The sequence below is a fragment of the Sardina pilchardus genome, chromosome 9 (assembly GCF_963854185.1).
Source record: "Sardina pilchardus chromosome 9, fSarPil1.1, whole genome shotgun sequence".
NCBI lineage: Eukaryota > Metazoa > Chordata > Actinopteri > Clupeiformes > Clupeidae > Sardina > Sardina pilchardus.
The window spans coordinates 28622592-28640236 of NC_085002.1; the positions used below are offsets into that span (position 1 = coordinate 28622592).

The 17645-nt window shown below is 41.9% G+C and overlaps 1 protein-coding gene across 1 annotated transcript in view; it reads right to left on the reverse strand.

The window, feature by feature from the left end:
• LOC134091881 (copine-9-like) overlaps nt 1–17645 on the reverse strand; it is a 72435-nt gene that overhangs the window by 48107 nt on the left and 6683 nt on the right. The window contains exons 3-4 of the mRNA XM_062544590.1: nt 12242–12288; nt 7675–7778 (exon numbers count right to left, since the gene is read on the reverse strand). Of these exons, the coding sequence (XP_062400574.1) occupies nt 7675–7778; nt 12242–12288 (151 nt within the window). The remainder of the gene's footprint in view (nt 1–7674; nt 7779–12241; nt 12289–17645) is intronic.

Genomic DNA, 17645 nt, shown 5'->3' on the forward strand with positions numbered 1-17645 from the left:
GGATTAAAACACGGGCACACAAATACAATCGCTAATCCGGCATGGATTTGTATTTCTTTGAAACTGAGTAATCAACTGTGTTTAAAATCTTAGTTTACAAGACTGCTGCACTTCTGAAGCAATTTGGTAAGAGTTTAATGCAGCAATTTAAGTTTAATGACACTGCTAGTTACACCCTTAATGGAAGTAGCAAGTCAATGAACCTTTGCCAGACCCACTCTCATTCTCAATTGAGAAGGGTCTGGTGTCAACAAGGCAGTTTCCTCGGTGAAACTGATAATAAGTGAAATAATTAAAAAAAAGCATGGGTAATGAAGCATGCCCAATGTGTGGTATTACAGATTAAAAAATATATTTTCTGTTCTTACGTTATGTCAGAAAGGTTTGTTATGATTATACATATGAAACATTATATTACTGTCAGAGCTCTGTGCAACTGTTATTGCATTTGGCACACAAGGATCTGATTAAAGTTTACCAGACCATTTGCCAACGCCATAGGCACTCTCATTGCAAGGTACATTTTGAGACAAAATATCAAAAATAAATCACAAATAACATCGGACAATGAGCTGGACATAGGTTCACCACAACGGGTAGCAGACTCAGTCTTGAAGGCATATAGGTGAAGAGGGTTTTTGTCTGCACTAAAACAATAACACCACATGATGACTGACTGAGGGGTTGACTGTTGTTTGTTCAAATAATGGGCTACCGGTACATCCCCGAGAGTACAGTATGTATCATTGTTCTGAGTTATGTCCATATTCTAAATAGATGCATGTGTTATTCCTGGAATTGGAAACATATAATATGATGTATGAATGTTTAATGTCCTTATGTATGGATTAAGGCACACTCCTGTTTTACTGCCAAACCCCAACCACACAGGTGCACATAAGATTGTATGTGTTTCCCACCCAGTTTGCAAAGAATAGTATTCAGAAAAACATACTTGCACCTTCTCGCTAAAATGAAGAAATTTTAACCCCTAATTTATTTTTTAAAAATAAATAAATAAAAAACATGACTGACTTGCTGCCTTCTACAGTCTGCATAAATGTTACTGGATGCAAGGAGTGTGCACTTTTCAAATACCTCAGAGCATATTGACCTTTAGATATTGCTTCTGCCTCTCTTTGCATGTGAGAAACAGATTCTCCTCTAGGCACATAAGCACCTGTCTGCCTTCATTTAAATGCATCCAGGCAGCCTCAAGGTCTTTCTTGTGGGAACTGGCATAATATAAAACAGGATTTAGTTCATGACACAAGTTTTATTTAGCAGTCATCATGAACACATAGAGATAACCTGGTCAGGTAAACTTTTGAGGTTGTTGAACTCGCGTAGTATATGGATCTTTTTTTTTTTTTGGTGTGCTTCATGTTGTGCCACTGCTTTAAATCAACTTTGAACTGGGTCCTCAAAAGAGTGCCGCCTGGTCGAACTGATAAGAGCTCGGGCTGGCAATTCTCCCCACGGGCATAGGGAGGCTATGTAAATAAGACTGGGGTGTTCTAAAGGTGAAATCCCGTGGAGGTCAGGAAGACTCCGAGATTCCGAGGACAGATAGAGAGGGAATGTGAACGGGGGCACAGGCTATGGAGGTGCGGGGGGATGCCTGAGCAATAGACCACCATGTTACAGATAATTAGTCATTAATAATTGAAATGGTTTACCATAGAGCCAAAGTTAGATTTATGCTAATATGAGCTCATTTGAATATAAGGCTGTGGATGTCTTCCATAAATAGCAATATTATGCAGCTAAGACTGCAACTAATTTTTAGCCGTTTACTTGGTTCTACAATTCAAAAAAGCCCTATTTGTATTACTTCGACTGAGAGCAGAATCATGTTCCTATCTCTGCAAACAGTTTGAGAAGCATTTGAATTCCAGGTGGCTCTCGGCTCCCTTCACATCCCCTGTTTATTTGATGGACGTGTAAAGGCTCCACGAGGCCGAGGGAGACCAGGGGGAGTGGGTTTGATGACAGCCCCACGGGGGCACCTGATGGATGGGTAGAATCCATGTTGCTTCTCTGTCACAGTGGTGCTTCTACGGATTCCCTGGTTGTGCTGATGAAAAAGTAAGACCAAAAGTAAGAGCGTATGGCTACACATATATAGCATATGCTCTCAATTAAAAATGTGCATCCCCACCAAAGAACTGATTTAGAGGAGTACAGAAACAATGTCATGGTCTTCAAAGTTACGCAGAAGTCAACTGGCTCTTTCACATTTTATTGGATTTCCTGACTTTAAAATCTCTCTAAATCTCTCCAAATCTCCTCATATATCTCGCTCTTTCCCTCTCTCTCTTTTTCTCTCCCTCTCTCTCATTCACTCAATTTATATCGGTCTCACTGCAACAAATGAGCAATACCCCAGCTCTTGAGTCGTATCAGAATAAAATTACTTCACAGTGTGATGGGTCTGGGCACCGCAGAAGAATGAGATTTAGCCCCAGAAATGCAATAAACTCCCCCAAACTCTAATGCGCATCATTTGCATCCCAAAGTGACAAAAGCACTGACAGCGTTTCAGCGCTCACGATATCTCAACAACAAAACAGCCCCCTATTAAAACATAAGCCACAGACTCAGCTTATGAAGAAAAAGGTGATAAACCATTTCCATTCAAAGAGCTTTTTTAACAGCCAGAAGAAAAATGCATCTCTCTCTCTCTCTCTCTCTCTCTCTCTCTTACTCCCTCTTTCTCTCTCTCTCTCTCTAAATCAGAGTACTGTATGGTGCAGTTGAATAGCTGGTAATTTGATCAAAAACCCTGTCATCACAAACCCAAACCCTAACTAAACTCATAGTTACATGTGTAGTTGATGTATAAACACAGGCTGGTGTCCGTGCCTATGTGTTGCTGGGGCTGTCTAAGGGAGGTCCTCCCTCTCTATCTCACTCTATTCTAAGGAGGAGGAGCGCAGGCTTCTCACCCCGAGCAGATGGAGACACAGGCACAAATCCACTCCCCTCTCCTCTCCTATATAATTGAGCTTTTTCTGGCACTGATCTCCTGCCTCTTCATCTGAACTATGAATCCTCTTTTGATTTGACCTTTACTGGGAACAACTCCAGACACACACACACACACACACACACACACACACACACACACATACACACACACACAGATTCACACTCTCTCTCTCTCACACACACACATACACACACACACACAAACACACACACACACTACTGCAAGAATCTTTTCCTGAAGGAACAGAGTGTAATCGATGACCGTAAATGGCAAGGGCATGCTTTACTGCACTGAAGTTGTACCACATATTTGAAGAATTGTAAAGTCTTGACTCAAAGTGTTTTATTCTATCTTCAACAGATATTACAGTACATAACATATGTAATATAGCACCCCTGGAATAAGCACAAACAACTCTAATGGTCTTAACTACAGTACCACCATAATTGCTGTCTATGCAGAGCTGTTTCCACTTAACTTTCAAAGAACCACACGTATTCTTCTATGCTAATTGCCTTGACCTCATAGAGAAGAAGTCAAAGGTGATGTCAGTTGAAACTCAGAAAGGACTTTTTTAATACCTCTGCAGAAAGGCTTCGTATTGATCTCTGAGGTAAGATCCCCATCTCAGCAAAGAGATTTCCTCTACTACAGATACAGCACAGAGCCTGAATCCATCAAACACATCAACCCAGGCACCAGAGATCTTGCCAAGATTACAACTACTCACAGCAAACTGCAAAGCTGATCTGTGAAATTCAGGGAGACGCCAAAGTTGCACCCATGGGTTGCACCCAACTCTGCCAACCTTGAACACCTTCGGTCACAGTATACCATATCAGAGTTTACAGTAAATCCGAATCGTGCCTCAACAACCAAATATGCTGCTCACACAAACAATCTGGATTTAGCAGTGAGTGACATACTGTGAATAGTGTCCAGACAATATAGACTGTTTACTGTAAAATGGTTACAACTTACAATATACTGTAAACTACATAAAAAGAGTATGACATCTTCATCATCTTCTAGACAGGGCATTTTATATGACTGGGAAAAAGCCATGCCAGGCTGCAGGCTGATCCGCCACATCCAATACCGTTCAACTTCCTCATACTAATCTCAGCACATCAGACATTATGGCACTGAACACAATTGGCTATCAGCAAGCCCATGTCATGCCTTTCTACACCGGCCATGTTTTCTTCATGGTTTGAGCTGCTGGGAAGAGGCTACAAATGCTAGCTGGCAGCTCAGCGCAATCTTCCATCTCAGTAATGTCCATGGACTCAACCCTCAACACTGAAGATTTCCACCATAAACATACATCTGAGAGATCACTGCAGTCCCAAGGGACAAGGTTTACCGGAGGAGGAAGGGGGTGGGGGGCTGGTAACCAATCTATATTTATACCACACTGGAAATGCAATAGGACCCCCCACTTGGGTGTTGTTGGCAATAAAATACGGCGAAGATCTCTGGGAGCCACCAGAATATCAATGAGGAGTGATGAATGGACAGGCGATTCAAGGTCAGTGGCTACGTGCAAAATAGTGCTAAATGGACAAATGAATCTCCATTACTTAAGGCTTTAGCAACCCTTTACTGATCAAAAGAAGGTCACCGACTGAGCAATTATTACATGTGTTACGACTGTCAACAACAGCAAGTACTATACCTGCCAACTGCCTGTGGAATACCTCACACTACTCAATGAGCAATCATCACAGTCAGTAATTATGTGTAAAAAAAAATAAGTAAAACATTTTTTACAAACTTTAAAAGATTATAAAAGTGTAAGAGTTCAAAGATGATGTAGGGGTTCTTAGGGAAATAAGAGATCACTGGCCATCGAATAATCATGGGTTACGATTACCATATTAGACACTTATAGAGACTCCTGGGAATATGCAAGATCTTTAATTGGCTTCTTTTCCCTGTGTGTGTGTGTGTGTGTGTGTGTGTGTGTGTGCAGTATGCTGCTGTACGGTGGAAGGAAACTGTATATGGGCTTGGCAATCCATATGCTCATCCTATGGAATAGATCGGCAGGAAACAGGCTAATGGGAACAACCAGAGAAACTTGAGACCAAGAGGGAAATATGACAGTAGAGATGAATGAAGCGGAAAAGAGAACAAGAGAGACAAGAAAAAAAAAAAAAAACGAAGACATACACTTGTGCAGTCCTCCCACCTAAGTGCTGCTGTATCAATTATTTACTTGTAATGATTTTCAGAAGGGATTAGCGCTCTTAGCTTAGCATCGGCGCGACTGGGAGGGGGCCACTGGATAGCGTGACTCAACAGGCATTATGACTGTGGGAATCAACAGCACCTTTGGTTTCTGTGCTGTTGCTGTCTCTCTCTCACCCAGCTGCCAGAAGGCGCAGCGCTGGCTCTACTCATGCCCTGAAGTGAGCATTAACATATGGCAGATATTTCCATACTCGCACCATGAGCGTGCAAGCAGCTAATGATAGCAGCTGCTTGTTGCAAGACCAAACTGTCAGTAAATACTCCACGTACGCTGAGAGATGGTGCTGTTCAGGTGAGGCATTTGCAATAGTCGAGATTAAATGCTCCAGGTGAACTTGAAATATATTACAATGCAGCCAATTGCAAGATGAATATGAAGCCCCTTAGTCTTTCTCTTTCCCTTTTCTCTCTCCCTCTCTCTTTCTTACTCCCGCTTTCTCTCTCTTTCTCTCTTACTCCCTCTTTCTTTCTCTCTCCCTCTCAGTATACACTCATATAAAACATTGCAAGTCTTTACATCAAGGTGCTATTAACTTCCATTAATAAATGTAGTAGAAGTAGATGACATTAATACATATGAGTGTCATTAACACCTTTAACTATGGCACTTACTGTAATAGCAGTTTATGCTTGTTAATCATAAACTTAATGGGTTTTTCTTTTCACTGGTTGAATTGAATGCAAGTTGCAAGATCATAGATGAGAAATGGAAGTCATTAATTTGTTTCCTACAACCATAAGCCTTGCCTTGGCCTTTCACATTACTTAAAGTTGATTAATATTTAGGCTCATAGAATAATTCATGGCAATATATGTATTAATATTAGTTAAGGAAAACTGTTACCACATACTGTATGTTGCCGTTCAATTCTACTGATGCAAAATGAAAGAAAATCCTATGGCATCTGGCTCAATAGATGGAATATTCTGGGATATTTAACTCCATGAAACTGGAGCAGACCTGAAGGACCGTCATCTGTTCCAAGATCCTTCAAAATCAGATGGTCAGATCAGAGGTATGTCTTTATAATTCTCTACATCATTTTGGCCTTTGCCAGTTGCCAGACTCTTGGCAGCTTTTTAAAATGCTCTGTTTTCTTTTCAGAGATCCTCCCAAGCACCCTAGCACCTTCTGGTCACATCACACACACACTACCGATGCAAGCAAATGAGAGAGAGAGAGAGAGAATGACTCCATGGATGTCACTTCTATTGATTTCTATGGTGAACAGATGGAGTAAGAATCGTGTGTATCTGTGTGTGTGTGTGTGTGTGTGTGTGTGTGTGTGGGAGGAGGGGGAGATAGACAGAACAAATAAGAAATATGACACAGATAAGAGCAGACAAATATAGACCAAACAGCACAAAGAGAGGGGAGAGATGTACACATTAGGGAGCATGATGATGGATGACTTTAAGGGCAGACAGAGAGGGAGTGGGAGAAGGAGAAGTAAGTGAGAGACAGAGAGAGAGAGAGAGAGAGGCAGCGACAGACAGAGAGAGATGGAGAGAAAGAGAGACAGAGAGAGAGAGGCAGCGACAGACAGAGAGAGATGGAGAGAAAGAGAGACAGACACAGAGAGAGAGAGAGAGAGAGAGGGAGTCCTGGTAGGCCTTTCGAGAGAGGCCACTGTCAGGCTCTGATCAATGTGACGGATCTAAGAGACTGGAGATAGGGGCCTGGCCTAAGCTCCACCTGATCCTCATCAGCACAGACCTCTACCTCCTGCCGAGGACATCGATCTCTCTCGCTCCACGCACATTGGGTGTGGGTGGCTCTATGTAAGTGTGTGTGTGTGTGTGTGTGTGTGAGTGTGTGTGTGTGTGTGTGTGTGTGTGTGTGTGTGTGAGTGTGCATGTGTGGGTGTTTTGTGTGTGCGTGTGTGCACGTCGGTGGGTGTGTTGTATGTGTGTGTGTGTGTGTGTGTGTGTGTGTGAGAGAGAGAGTGGGGACTCGCAAAGTAGAAAGGGGAGCGGATGTTTCTCAGCTTCTCCTGTGAGGAGATTTGGCTGGGTAAAATGATTATATATCCATGCCATAAACACAAAGTCTATTGTATTATCTTCTATTCTTAATAATTCCTAATTTAACGACAGTTAATGAATTTACATATTGGGTCATAATTTGAATGAAGCTTAACAAAAGCTAATTCTATAACTAGGCAAAATCACACAAATGACACACAATATATAACATGCAATTATTGCACTATGCTTGTTGTGAGACTTTTCCCTTTGCCTGCCATTTCAATTAGGGCACATTGTATGTTCATAAATAGACGCATTACATCACAAATGTCCAAAAACAAAGTAATGAATGTTCACACATCAGTGATGACTATATGTGAGTTATAAATAGAATGTACTGTACTGTATCACAGCCTCACTCTTGTTTTGTGCAGCATGTTGAGGCTAAATGTACTCACACATCGAAGCGAAGATTCTGTTTCTCCTCAAAGAAGAAGTCAAGAACGAACTTTCGGACGAAGTCTGGGTTCAAGGTGTTGTCAATCACCTCCGTCCTGCCAAACTGGAGGAAGACAGAGGGAAAAATATAGAAGAATAAAATCACCATCCAAAATAGGAAAATGACCACGAGACTGCTGTTTGCTCAAGTTTTGGATTAAGATCTGCAACGTTTCCCACAATAATTAAGGGAGATTGGATTCAGTCTTCAGACTTTTGTGTTGCCTCTAGTTACGCACAGTATGAAATCATGATTAAATCTTCAGGAAATTATCACAAACAAATCTTGAACCAGAGATAAAATGCACTCAATAAACCTTCTACAAAAGATTTGTTTCTTCATCCCCCTCAACCAAATTGAACCCTATCAGCAATGGCTTTGTTAGTTTGTTTTTTTTTCTGTTGGTAAAGAGGGCCTCAGAACTCACAGGCTGTGATGGATACGGGGGCACGAGGATATGGAATTTCATTTCTGTCCTCCGTCATTCCATAACTATAGCAACCTTAAAACTCCCTCTAAACTCTCATTCAGTGGTATCAGAACCAGAAGTGATGAGCTATTGATCCACAGGCTGTTTCTATACCTGAGTTCCCTTGAACATCCCCCACCCACATGAACCTCAAATCCTTTCTATCTATCACCTCTTCTGAAATGCATTGTTTACTTTTGTATAGAGCTTACAGATGCACTGAAGCACCTAGTTCCATCATCATAGATCTCTAGAGTTATGCCCATTTAGTTCACTCCGTCTCCAGCCTTCTATCAATTTCAACTGGACTTTGGGGCAGGAATAAATAATAGAAACACAGTAATTAAGTCATTGGTGAAATAAGACTCACTATGCTCACTTTCACACGAGTCATTTTAAAATGCACCTGGGGTTGCTTTGGTGGGTCATGGTGGTGCTGGGTTAAGAACAGACTGAGTATGTTTTCAACATGTCATGAAGTGAACTAAAGCTAAATGGATTGTGATTTGTGTGATTTGTGGATCAGTGGATTCAGTATGTATATATATACTGTACATAGGCTATTTATATTGAAAATGTGCAGACTTGAGGCAAAGTTGCCACTGATGATAAAGTCCAAAATAGCCAACTAAATGCCTCTGGTCACCAATGAGGAAAAAAATCACAAAACATTAAACATCAATGCACTGTTGTTATGTGAAATACCATGAGGTCCTAACTGGCTTCCAAAAAAGTGCATTCTTTCAGTTTCACAGGCACCAGCAAAGCATCAGCAGCACCAGCAAGATATATTTTCCTTAAATTCAAAGTAGATAAACTGCACAAGTGGCTTTATTAAAAAACCTACCTGGAGGGAGTGATATGTTTGCTCATTTAAATTGAACTACCTGCTTTATTTCCCGTAGAAAAAACCAAAACCAAACACCCTAAGCCCTGAAATAGCTCTAAAAGCACTGCACTTTTATCTCCTTCAACATCTTCTAAGACATGCCCATGTAATGCTAGCATGCCATTACAATACGGATCACAGGTATCTTGCCTCCTACGGTCTTTGTATCTTATAGAATACACACACACACTCTCACACTCCCCTACTGAGTGAGGAGAGGCAGTCTGAGCTGGATGCTAGCTGGTAGGTCACCTGCTGCCTGCATCGCCTCGTCTAACTCAAAGATAGAGAAACTTCAATAAGGATGAGGCCTCTCTCCATCAGAATCAACTCTTCTCTTCTCTTCGGCCTGGGCTGCCTTTACTTGGGAGGAGCATTCCTTAGTCAAACTGTAAGGGCTCATTAGTAAGGAAGAGGAGATGATAGGAGGTGGGGAGGGATGGGTGCTGGAGCACTGGAGTGGGGTGCTGGTGTGTGTGTGTGTGTCTGTAAGGTAACCTGTAATAGGACAGATTGCAAATATGAGGCGCATGACTTACAGTTGCATCACCCTTTTTTGATGGCTAATAAGCAAAACAAAGACAGGGGATGCTGCCAGTGAATACATCAGAAACAACTGTGTGTGTGTGTGTGTGTGTGTGTGTATGTGTGTGTGTGTGTGTGTGTGTGTGTGTGCGCATGTGTGTGCGTGTGTGTGCGTGTGTGTGTAAGCGCACACGCGTGTGTATGTATGTATTTATGTGTGTGTTTGTGTGTGTGTGTGTGGCTGGTGTGCACAGTATATAGGGCAGATTTATGAGGCCATATAAGACGTGACAGATATGGACCACTCTCAACCCTGAGCGTAATACATGTGTGCAGTACTACCAGAGCGCTGGAATAGGCCGGGGATCTGATGGAAATGTGGAGACCCACTGCTATAAAGTACGCTCCCAACTGAGACGATGTGAATGAAAATAAAACGTGATGGTGAATTGATCACCTCGCCTTGAGAGCGAAAATAACCCCGGGTATATCCCTGTGAGCCAGTGTTTATCATCTGCAGCCCACTTTCCATGTATTTCTATTTTAAACGTGCAGTAAAAATAACACAGGATGTGGGGCGCTTGTGCAGCATAACATGCCATACGTTTCATACAATGACCTTTACCCCACAACATTCAAGCAATACAACCATTTCATGAAGCATGATGGCATGATAGTGTTTCAGCTCTCAAAGACTCTAGAGCACACTTCCCTGTGTCATAAGGGTAACAAACGGGGAAAGAGAATTTGGCTTCTACAAGCGCATTAAAAGCCAAAGAGAGGTATTTCAAAAGACAAAAAAAACCCAGAATGTCCCCATTATCCTGTTCATTATTGGGGAGTGAGAAGCATCATTATTCCACAATTTTCTAGAATCAGGTTACCGTTGCTGCGGTTACCCTCAGGGCTGTTCTAATCTGGCGTCAGGTGAATTTGGAGTTTTGCAGAGCTTGGCTAATAGCTCCTCTCTGTCCAGTGTTGAGAGACAACCGGAGTTTTATATAGAAGAGTGTGCGAGCGCTTCTGCAAGTCACTTCAGTCAACAATTAGCTTTCAGAAATCCTTTCTGCTTTTCGCTCGGTGTTCAGGCAGCTTTTTGTATGAAATGCTGACTTGTTTAAGTGACTGTCACATTACTGATATTATTACTCGGTTAAAGGAGAACATTATGGTTATATGTATCTAAATATCATAACATGCAAATAAAACACGCACGCACGCACGCACGCACGCACACACACACACACAGAAACAGCAACAACAACAACAGTGACAACAACATGTCCTCTGAGAAAACAGACTGAAGGAGTGTGGGGAGAGGAAACATATGAGCAAGTCCAGGCTACGGTCCAATCTGGCAACCATGTCTTGTGGGGGAGTCCAGGATGCTCTCCAATCTGGCAACCATGTCTTGTGGGAGAGTTCAGGCTACGCTGGCTGCAATTTGACCCAGATCACTTTTCTCATAGTCTAATGAGGTGTGAAAATGTATATTTAGCTCAAGTGGCAGATGTCAGAAGTTTCCTTGTTTTGCTAATTGGTTAAGTTTTTGTTACTAGCGACCAATATTGTCACTTACATAAAAATTGAATCGCTTCTCATGATTCATAACTGACGAATAATTTCAGTTTTGCTCCAAACTATGATTATATGACAAAATGAAAATAGGAATATATTGTGCTTTTGAATATTTATTTCATAATACATAAGAGAATGATGCAATGCAAACTAAAAGACACACCTTTTGAGTAAATACACTGTAGGCCTATTTATTAGGTGAAATGACTACTTGTTGCTAAGCAGCCTGATACTTACAGTGGAAGGAATGAGACAGAATTCCACAGCTACATCATTGATTGTCCACCTTGTTAAGGTTACATGAACACAAACTACTTGTGCATGCATTTTAAACTAAAAAGATATTAAAGAAGGAAGAATTAATGAACATACAAGTTTTCTATTTCAATAAATTAGATGTATATCCTTTAAGGTATAATTGTATTTGAAAATAAATAAATCCTGTTATGCCCTATTATGCAGGTTATGTTCTGACACGTATCACACCATACAACAAAAACAAATATATATATCTCTATTTTGATGTAGGTGTGAAGTCATCATGGCTCTGCTAAGAAATACGTAAATGATGGAGAAATTGTTTTAGGAAAATATGTAGGATTTCACACTACCAGGGTTGAATGGACTGTTTAGAGCTAAATGGGTCCATCAATGAATTGATTGCTGACGATGTGAGGTTTGTGTTTTGTCTGAAGTGTTGACTGGCGCTTGCTGCGCGCTTGCTGTTTATGTTTGACCCCCTACTTGGTAACCACCAGGACTCTTTGATAGTTCTGCAAAGCAGAAAAAAAACCACAATGTGCTCAATAAACGAGAGAAAAGATGGAGAGAAGGGAAGTAGAGAAAGAGAAGAAGATAGTGATTAGCAGGAGCAGCAGCTAGAGGAGGAGAGAGAGAGGGGACGGAGGGGAGCCTGTGCGTCTGATTGAGCTCCATCTCCTAATTGGGTACATCAAACCAATCTCATCAGGTCTGGACGTGTTGCTTCATTCAGGTGGCACTGAGAAGCTCTCCAATAAACTGGCTCAGGCTCACCAAGGTGTCAGCATCACAAGCATGGCTTACCTCTCTCCACTCCTTGGTCCCGATGCCCTGGACGTAGAGCACCACCACTAAAGAGAAAGGGCAGAGAGACAGGAACACACGTGGTGAGGAAGGCTCTGCCATATTAAGAATGAGAATGAATTCTTGAAGATAGAACATGATTGATGTGTTTCTTCCTATGCAAGCCATGAACATGATGGATGTGTTTTCTTCATGCCACCCACACAGAGAGATTAGATACTTGCAATGTACACGACAAATGTAGGTATGAAAACGGATTTCCATACCATGATTTAAAACAATGAGAGTATTTACTGTACCGCTCCAACCCTAAATGTTCTTGTTTAATTTTCCTGAGCCTAGTATTTTTTAGAAGCTATTTCACTTGATGATGCAATGCATGAGCATTTGAGACTTGAGAATATTTGATCAGAGATCAGGTTGACTGATGACACTTTTTTGGCATAAAGAAACACTGCAACAAAGTGTCACACCTTGTGGTATGTTCAAATGAACAACTGACTACTTGGTATCATCTTATCATCGTCAAATTAATTGTGATGGTATATGGTCACCTGAAAGACAGAGAAAAACCTGTAGTTCCCACTAGCCATCGAGCACTATGTAATTTCAGGTTCAGGTTTAGCTAGATTCAGAACATTCTGTGAAATGTAGAAAAAGCCTTCACAGCATGAAATTACCAATATTACCTCCAAAAGACCGATAGCATGCTGACAAGCTTTTATCAATGCAGCTGGAGGTGTTTGCAAGGATACTGCATGTTTTTAAAGGCAGATAGGTAGGAAGGTAATTTGTTTCAGACTAAAACTCCATAATGCTGCAGTTTTAGTGGATGATGCTGTGAACTGTGCATGCCCCAAAATGTAAGACACACCGTGTCATCATCTCTCCATCTGTTATCAGCATGTTCACTCCAGGCCTCCACTTCCTAGCTTTCCTCTCCACTCCCTGCCTGTCTGTTTATGCAGTAGCTGTTTACCTCGCATTCCTGTCACCTACTTATGGATCCATCTTCTCATCCAACACAACCCTTTTCCACCCAACCGCCTCCCCCTTTCTTTTTCTCTCCTCTCCCTCTTTTCTTCTCCTCTCCTCTCTTTTTCTCTCCTCTCCTCTTCTCTCCTCTTTTCTCCTTCCCAAACCTGACGCCTGTATCACATCAAAGCCAGAGGCGAGGCTGTAGAGAAACCAATCATCCTAATGCCAGCAGCACCAATGGGGACAGAGGCAACGGAGCATGAAAACTAAGACTGGGGCCCTCTCTCTCTCGCTCTTGCTCTCACTCTCTCTCTTGCTCTCTCTCTCTCTCTCTCTCTCTCTCCAGTGCTCTCCTCGCCATTCCCGCTCCCGCTCTTCAAAGGAAATAGAAAACAGGGGCGAGCTAAATTAATAACAGCAAAGATGGATGGAAGGTGAAGTGGGAGGAGGAGAGCGGGAGCGATTTCCACTGAGGTTTGGGTCAAAGCGACTAAGTGATTCTTAAGTCGCAGGGAGAAATTGCATCCTTTATGGGGAGGGACTGGTTGTGAGGGGACTTTTAGCATGACAGCCAATGGCTGTGCTCAGGTGAACCAGCCTGTCCAATCAGCTTGTTGGCTGCTCCACTGACTTGTGCTGAAGTGAAGAGGTATTACTGTACACTATCAAAGGGCCTTGCCACTCCTTGTTTAGAGTGGGTCAGAGATTAATAAGAAACAAAGATGAAGACAAATAAAGCACAAAGTCTTGATCAGGGATTTCATCATCTGTACACCGGATCCAGTAAGTCAGAGCCCCACAAGGTAGACCCCAGGTAGCCCACAGGCAGCGGGCCGAAAAAAGAAATCCCTACTCTCTGGAACTCTCCTGCACGCTGACACCATGATTTGTAATGATCTGTATGTCTGAGGTTGTCAGCCTTCCTCCTGTGCACTCCGTGCTGCAAGCCGCAAGTCTTCCTGAAGCTCTGTGTGTGTGTGAGTGTATGTGCGTGTGTACTGTATGTGTGTGTGTGTGCGTGGCAGCATCACGCCCCCATTAGCCTCAGTCGGCACCACTCTCAAATCTCCTCTTTATCTGCAGCCTGATGCCCACACAGGGCGTAGAGGCGAAGAGGATGGAGAGGAGGTGGGTGGGGAGGAGATGGGTGGGGAGGAGGTCGGGGGCAGGATGGACATTAAAGGACATGTGCAGGGATCCTCTCTCCAGCCCCCAGGTCTGGTTTTGATGTCAGGAACCCCCCCCCCCCCCCCCCCCCCTACATATACGATCATTATTTTGCCCCTCCCCCACTCCCACTCCTCCCCCTCTCTTGCCCCTTGCCCACTCTCTGGACCTGTGCCCCCTCCCCGCCCCAAACCTCCACCCAACACTGTGGCGGTAAGAGCTAATCTCTCTGATTTGGAGGGGGGCGGGCAGTCCAATAGGCCACGGGACTGATCTGCGCCTCATGTGGCGAGAAGAGGCTGCAGCCTATTTATGAGGCGTGTGTCAGCTAAGATATCAATACAAAGCACACTCGGCATCAGATGGCCCAAGGGTACAGCTTCCAATTAGTGCATTCTCCCATGAGGTTTTTTCCCCCGCTCCTACATTGCTGTTCAGGAGATTTGTACTGGTATGCCACTTGATTGAAACGGTCACAGCTATCCTGTTGTGCAAGACAGCCTGATAGTGAGGACAAATATGTACTGTATGGGTGCATTAGATTAACAGGAACCGCTCTGGCATGTGACATCACTTGCTTTTGTTTATAATTGCTTATGTTCACTGGAACATATCACAACCTTCCACAAGTGTATGTGATCTTACATGTTAAATATGTGCATTGTGTCCTTATTTACTATCTCATGTTTTATGTTGTTGTTACATGTAAAATGTGTATTTGTGCTGGCTACTTGTTGTGAACTAAATTGCCCTTCGGGGACACACAAGACTTTCTAATCCAATCCAATCCAATCACAGACATGCATAATATTCATAAAACTGTATACACTGGAGGCATCAGAGTAAGATCATGTCGCAGGAGAAAAGAAAACTGAGTATTGTTATGTCCTTATAGTTTCTCATACATAACAATGAGATAAAAAGGAATTAAAATGATCTCCTGCTTTGCAGCTTCATATGGGGCAGATTTCTCCTGTGGAGTTAGAGAAAATATCTCAACAGCATCATAAATCTATCTCAGTTTTAACATAATGTTTAGACTAGAGAAGCAGCTATTGACCATTTTTGGAATCGAGTATTCTTTCGAGTATTTCATTTAATCAAGTAATTGGATAAAAACATTTGCTATTAATGCAATTTAATTATATGTACAACTAGTCCTACTGACTTCAAAGTAAACAAATACATGTATGTCTTTTATGTAGATTTATGCATCTTCAACATTTACCATTACTACACGATTATATAAAATATATTTTTAAAAAGAAATTCCTAGGGATACACAATATTGAATTTTAGCTGATATCTGATATGCCAATATTACAAGGTAATTTTGGCCGATTCCGATTCTGAAGCTGATAGACACCTCTGATTTTTATTTATTAAAAAAAGTCTTTCCTATTCTGATAGCATTGTTACTTGCTGTAGATACGGGACATTAAAAACTTTACTTTGATTCAACCCTGTATCATTTTAGAAATAAATTGCACTAATGAAAAGTAGCCTATTGCCATTATTTCAAATATGCCAAATTAAGTAACATTTATATAAGTATGTAAATGTCATATTTCAATAGATTAGTAGCCTACAAGACAGTCCCTTTATCTAACCGTCATTCTGGACTTCATGAAACTCATGTTATCTTGCTTGCTAACATTACTCACTTGAGAAACCAATTATTGCCATTAGATACTGACAGTATATGGCCATTGCAAACAAAAGCTTAGCAATGCATCGCCACAGTTTTAGCCTTTTTTTCTGGCTTACTTTTCAGAAACTCTTCGTAGAGTTCAGGATGATCACATCACTGGTACTTTGCAAGCACTGGAAATAGCCACTATGTTATCAGTTTCCGGATGCTCGATGCTCGTTCATAGTACATTTGCTTTGCATGCACATAATTAACAGGTCACATTATCGGGCAGGCACATTGGTAGAAATGTTCATATCAACAGATGCCGATAATCAAGTTATGAAGCTTTTATCTGTATATACTGATGTCAAGCCGATGTTATCGTCCATCCCTAATTGTTTCTGTATCGGAACAAAAGACACTGCAAATACCCTACGTTCTAGTGCTAGTGCATTAAATCAGCTAACATCGATGTTTACATGGCCTTGAGTCTAAACAACCAGATGCTTTCGGCTCAGATGTTGAACCATCATTAACGTGCTGTTGTGGTACACCAGTTCTAGCCTGGCTCCGCCTGTCTACATACTTCCGCTCAATTTCTTTTCCCTACAGTACTCCGTCTGGAATTGCTTGATCCGCCCTCGTTTCCTTCAGCTTCCAAGAAGGCGAACCAACCAATTAACAGAGGGTGTTCCAGAGAGCAATTAGTTTAAGTTGCAAGCCTATCGTTATCATTGTGTCCCCCCTGGTTAACATGCGTCATTACAAAATGTTAGTGATTGGTTTAAAGGAACTAGGATTTTGATCTTCAGACAAGCGTCCACCAACCAGGAAATAAACGTTTGCCAATGAATCTAGGCCAGACTCTCTGCAAAGTCAGTTAATTCTGAATGTGGTATGCACATCAGTAATAACGGTCCATGTGAAACAATGGTCCCTTTGCTGAGCAGGCCGCATAACGCAAGTGATAGGATTTAAACGAAAACTCCAGGCAGAAAATTTACCTTCGTAATTTTTTGTAATCAAATTATTTGAGTTACTTGAGTAATCGTTTCAGCCCTAGTTTAGACATCTAAATATTAGCTCCTCTGCTTCTACCCCTCCAGACAACTTTGATGATTGAGATTGGGGGTCAGCAGGCCTGGATATCCAGACCCAAATCTAGAGAGATTTAGGGTTTGGCTATGAGTAATGATAATTGGCCAACTCGATGGGCAGCACCAAGCATGCATTTGAAATATCAATATTAAGTCTAACTCGTTCATTGTAGCGGCCAAAGCCGCTTCAAACAACTGGTGTTCATCCGTAGCCATCTTGCCATCTTTAATGACTGATTCTGGACTTCGAAATCGCCTACACCGATGTGATGTAGCTCGGTTCCAATGGTGTGGGTAATGAGCATCATTGCTGATTGCCAGACTGACTTGCTGAGCAAATTCAAATTGTGCTCTCGCGAGAATTCTGGACTCTCAGGGTAACACACACTACACAGTAAAGTACATTTTGTGGAGAGAGTTAGAACATTTCTTATCAATAATGGAAGATTTTTACAATAAAATCATCATCTCACATCTCATGCCATTGCTGTCCTGAGATTGAAGCGGATGAAAAGATGTATGGTCACAT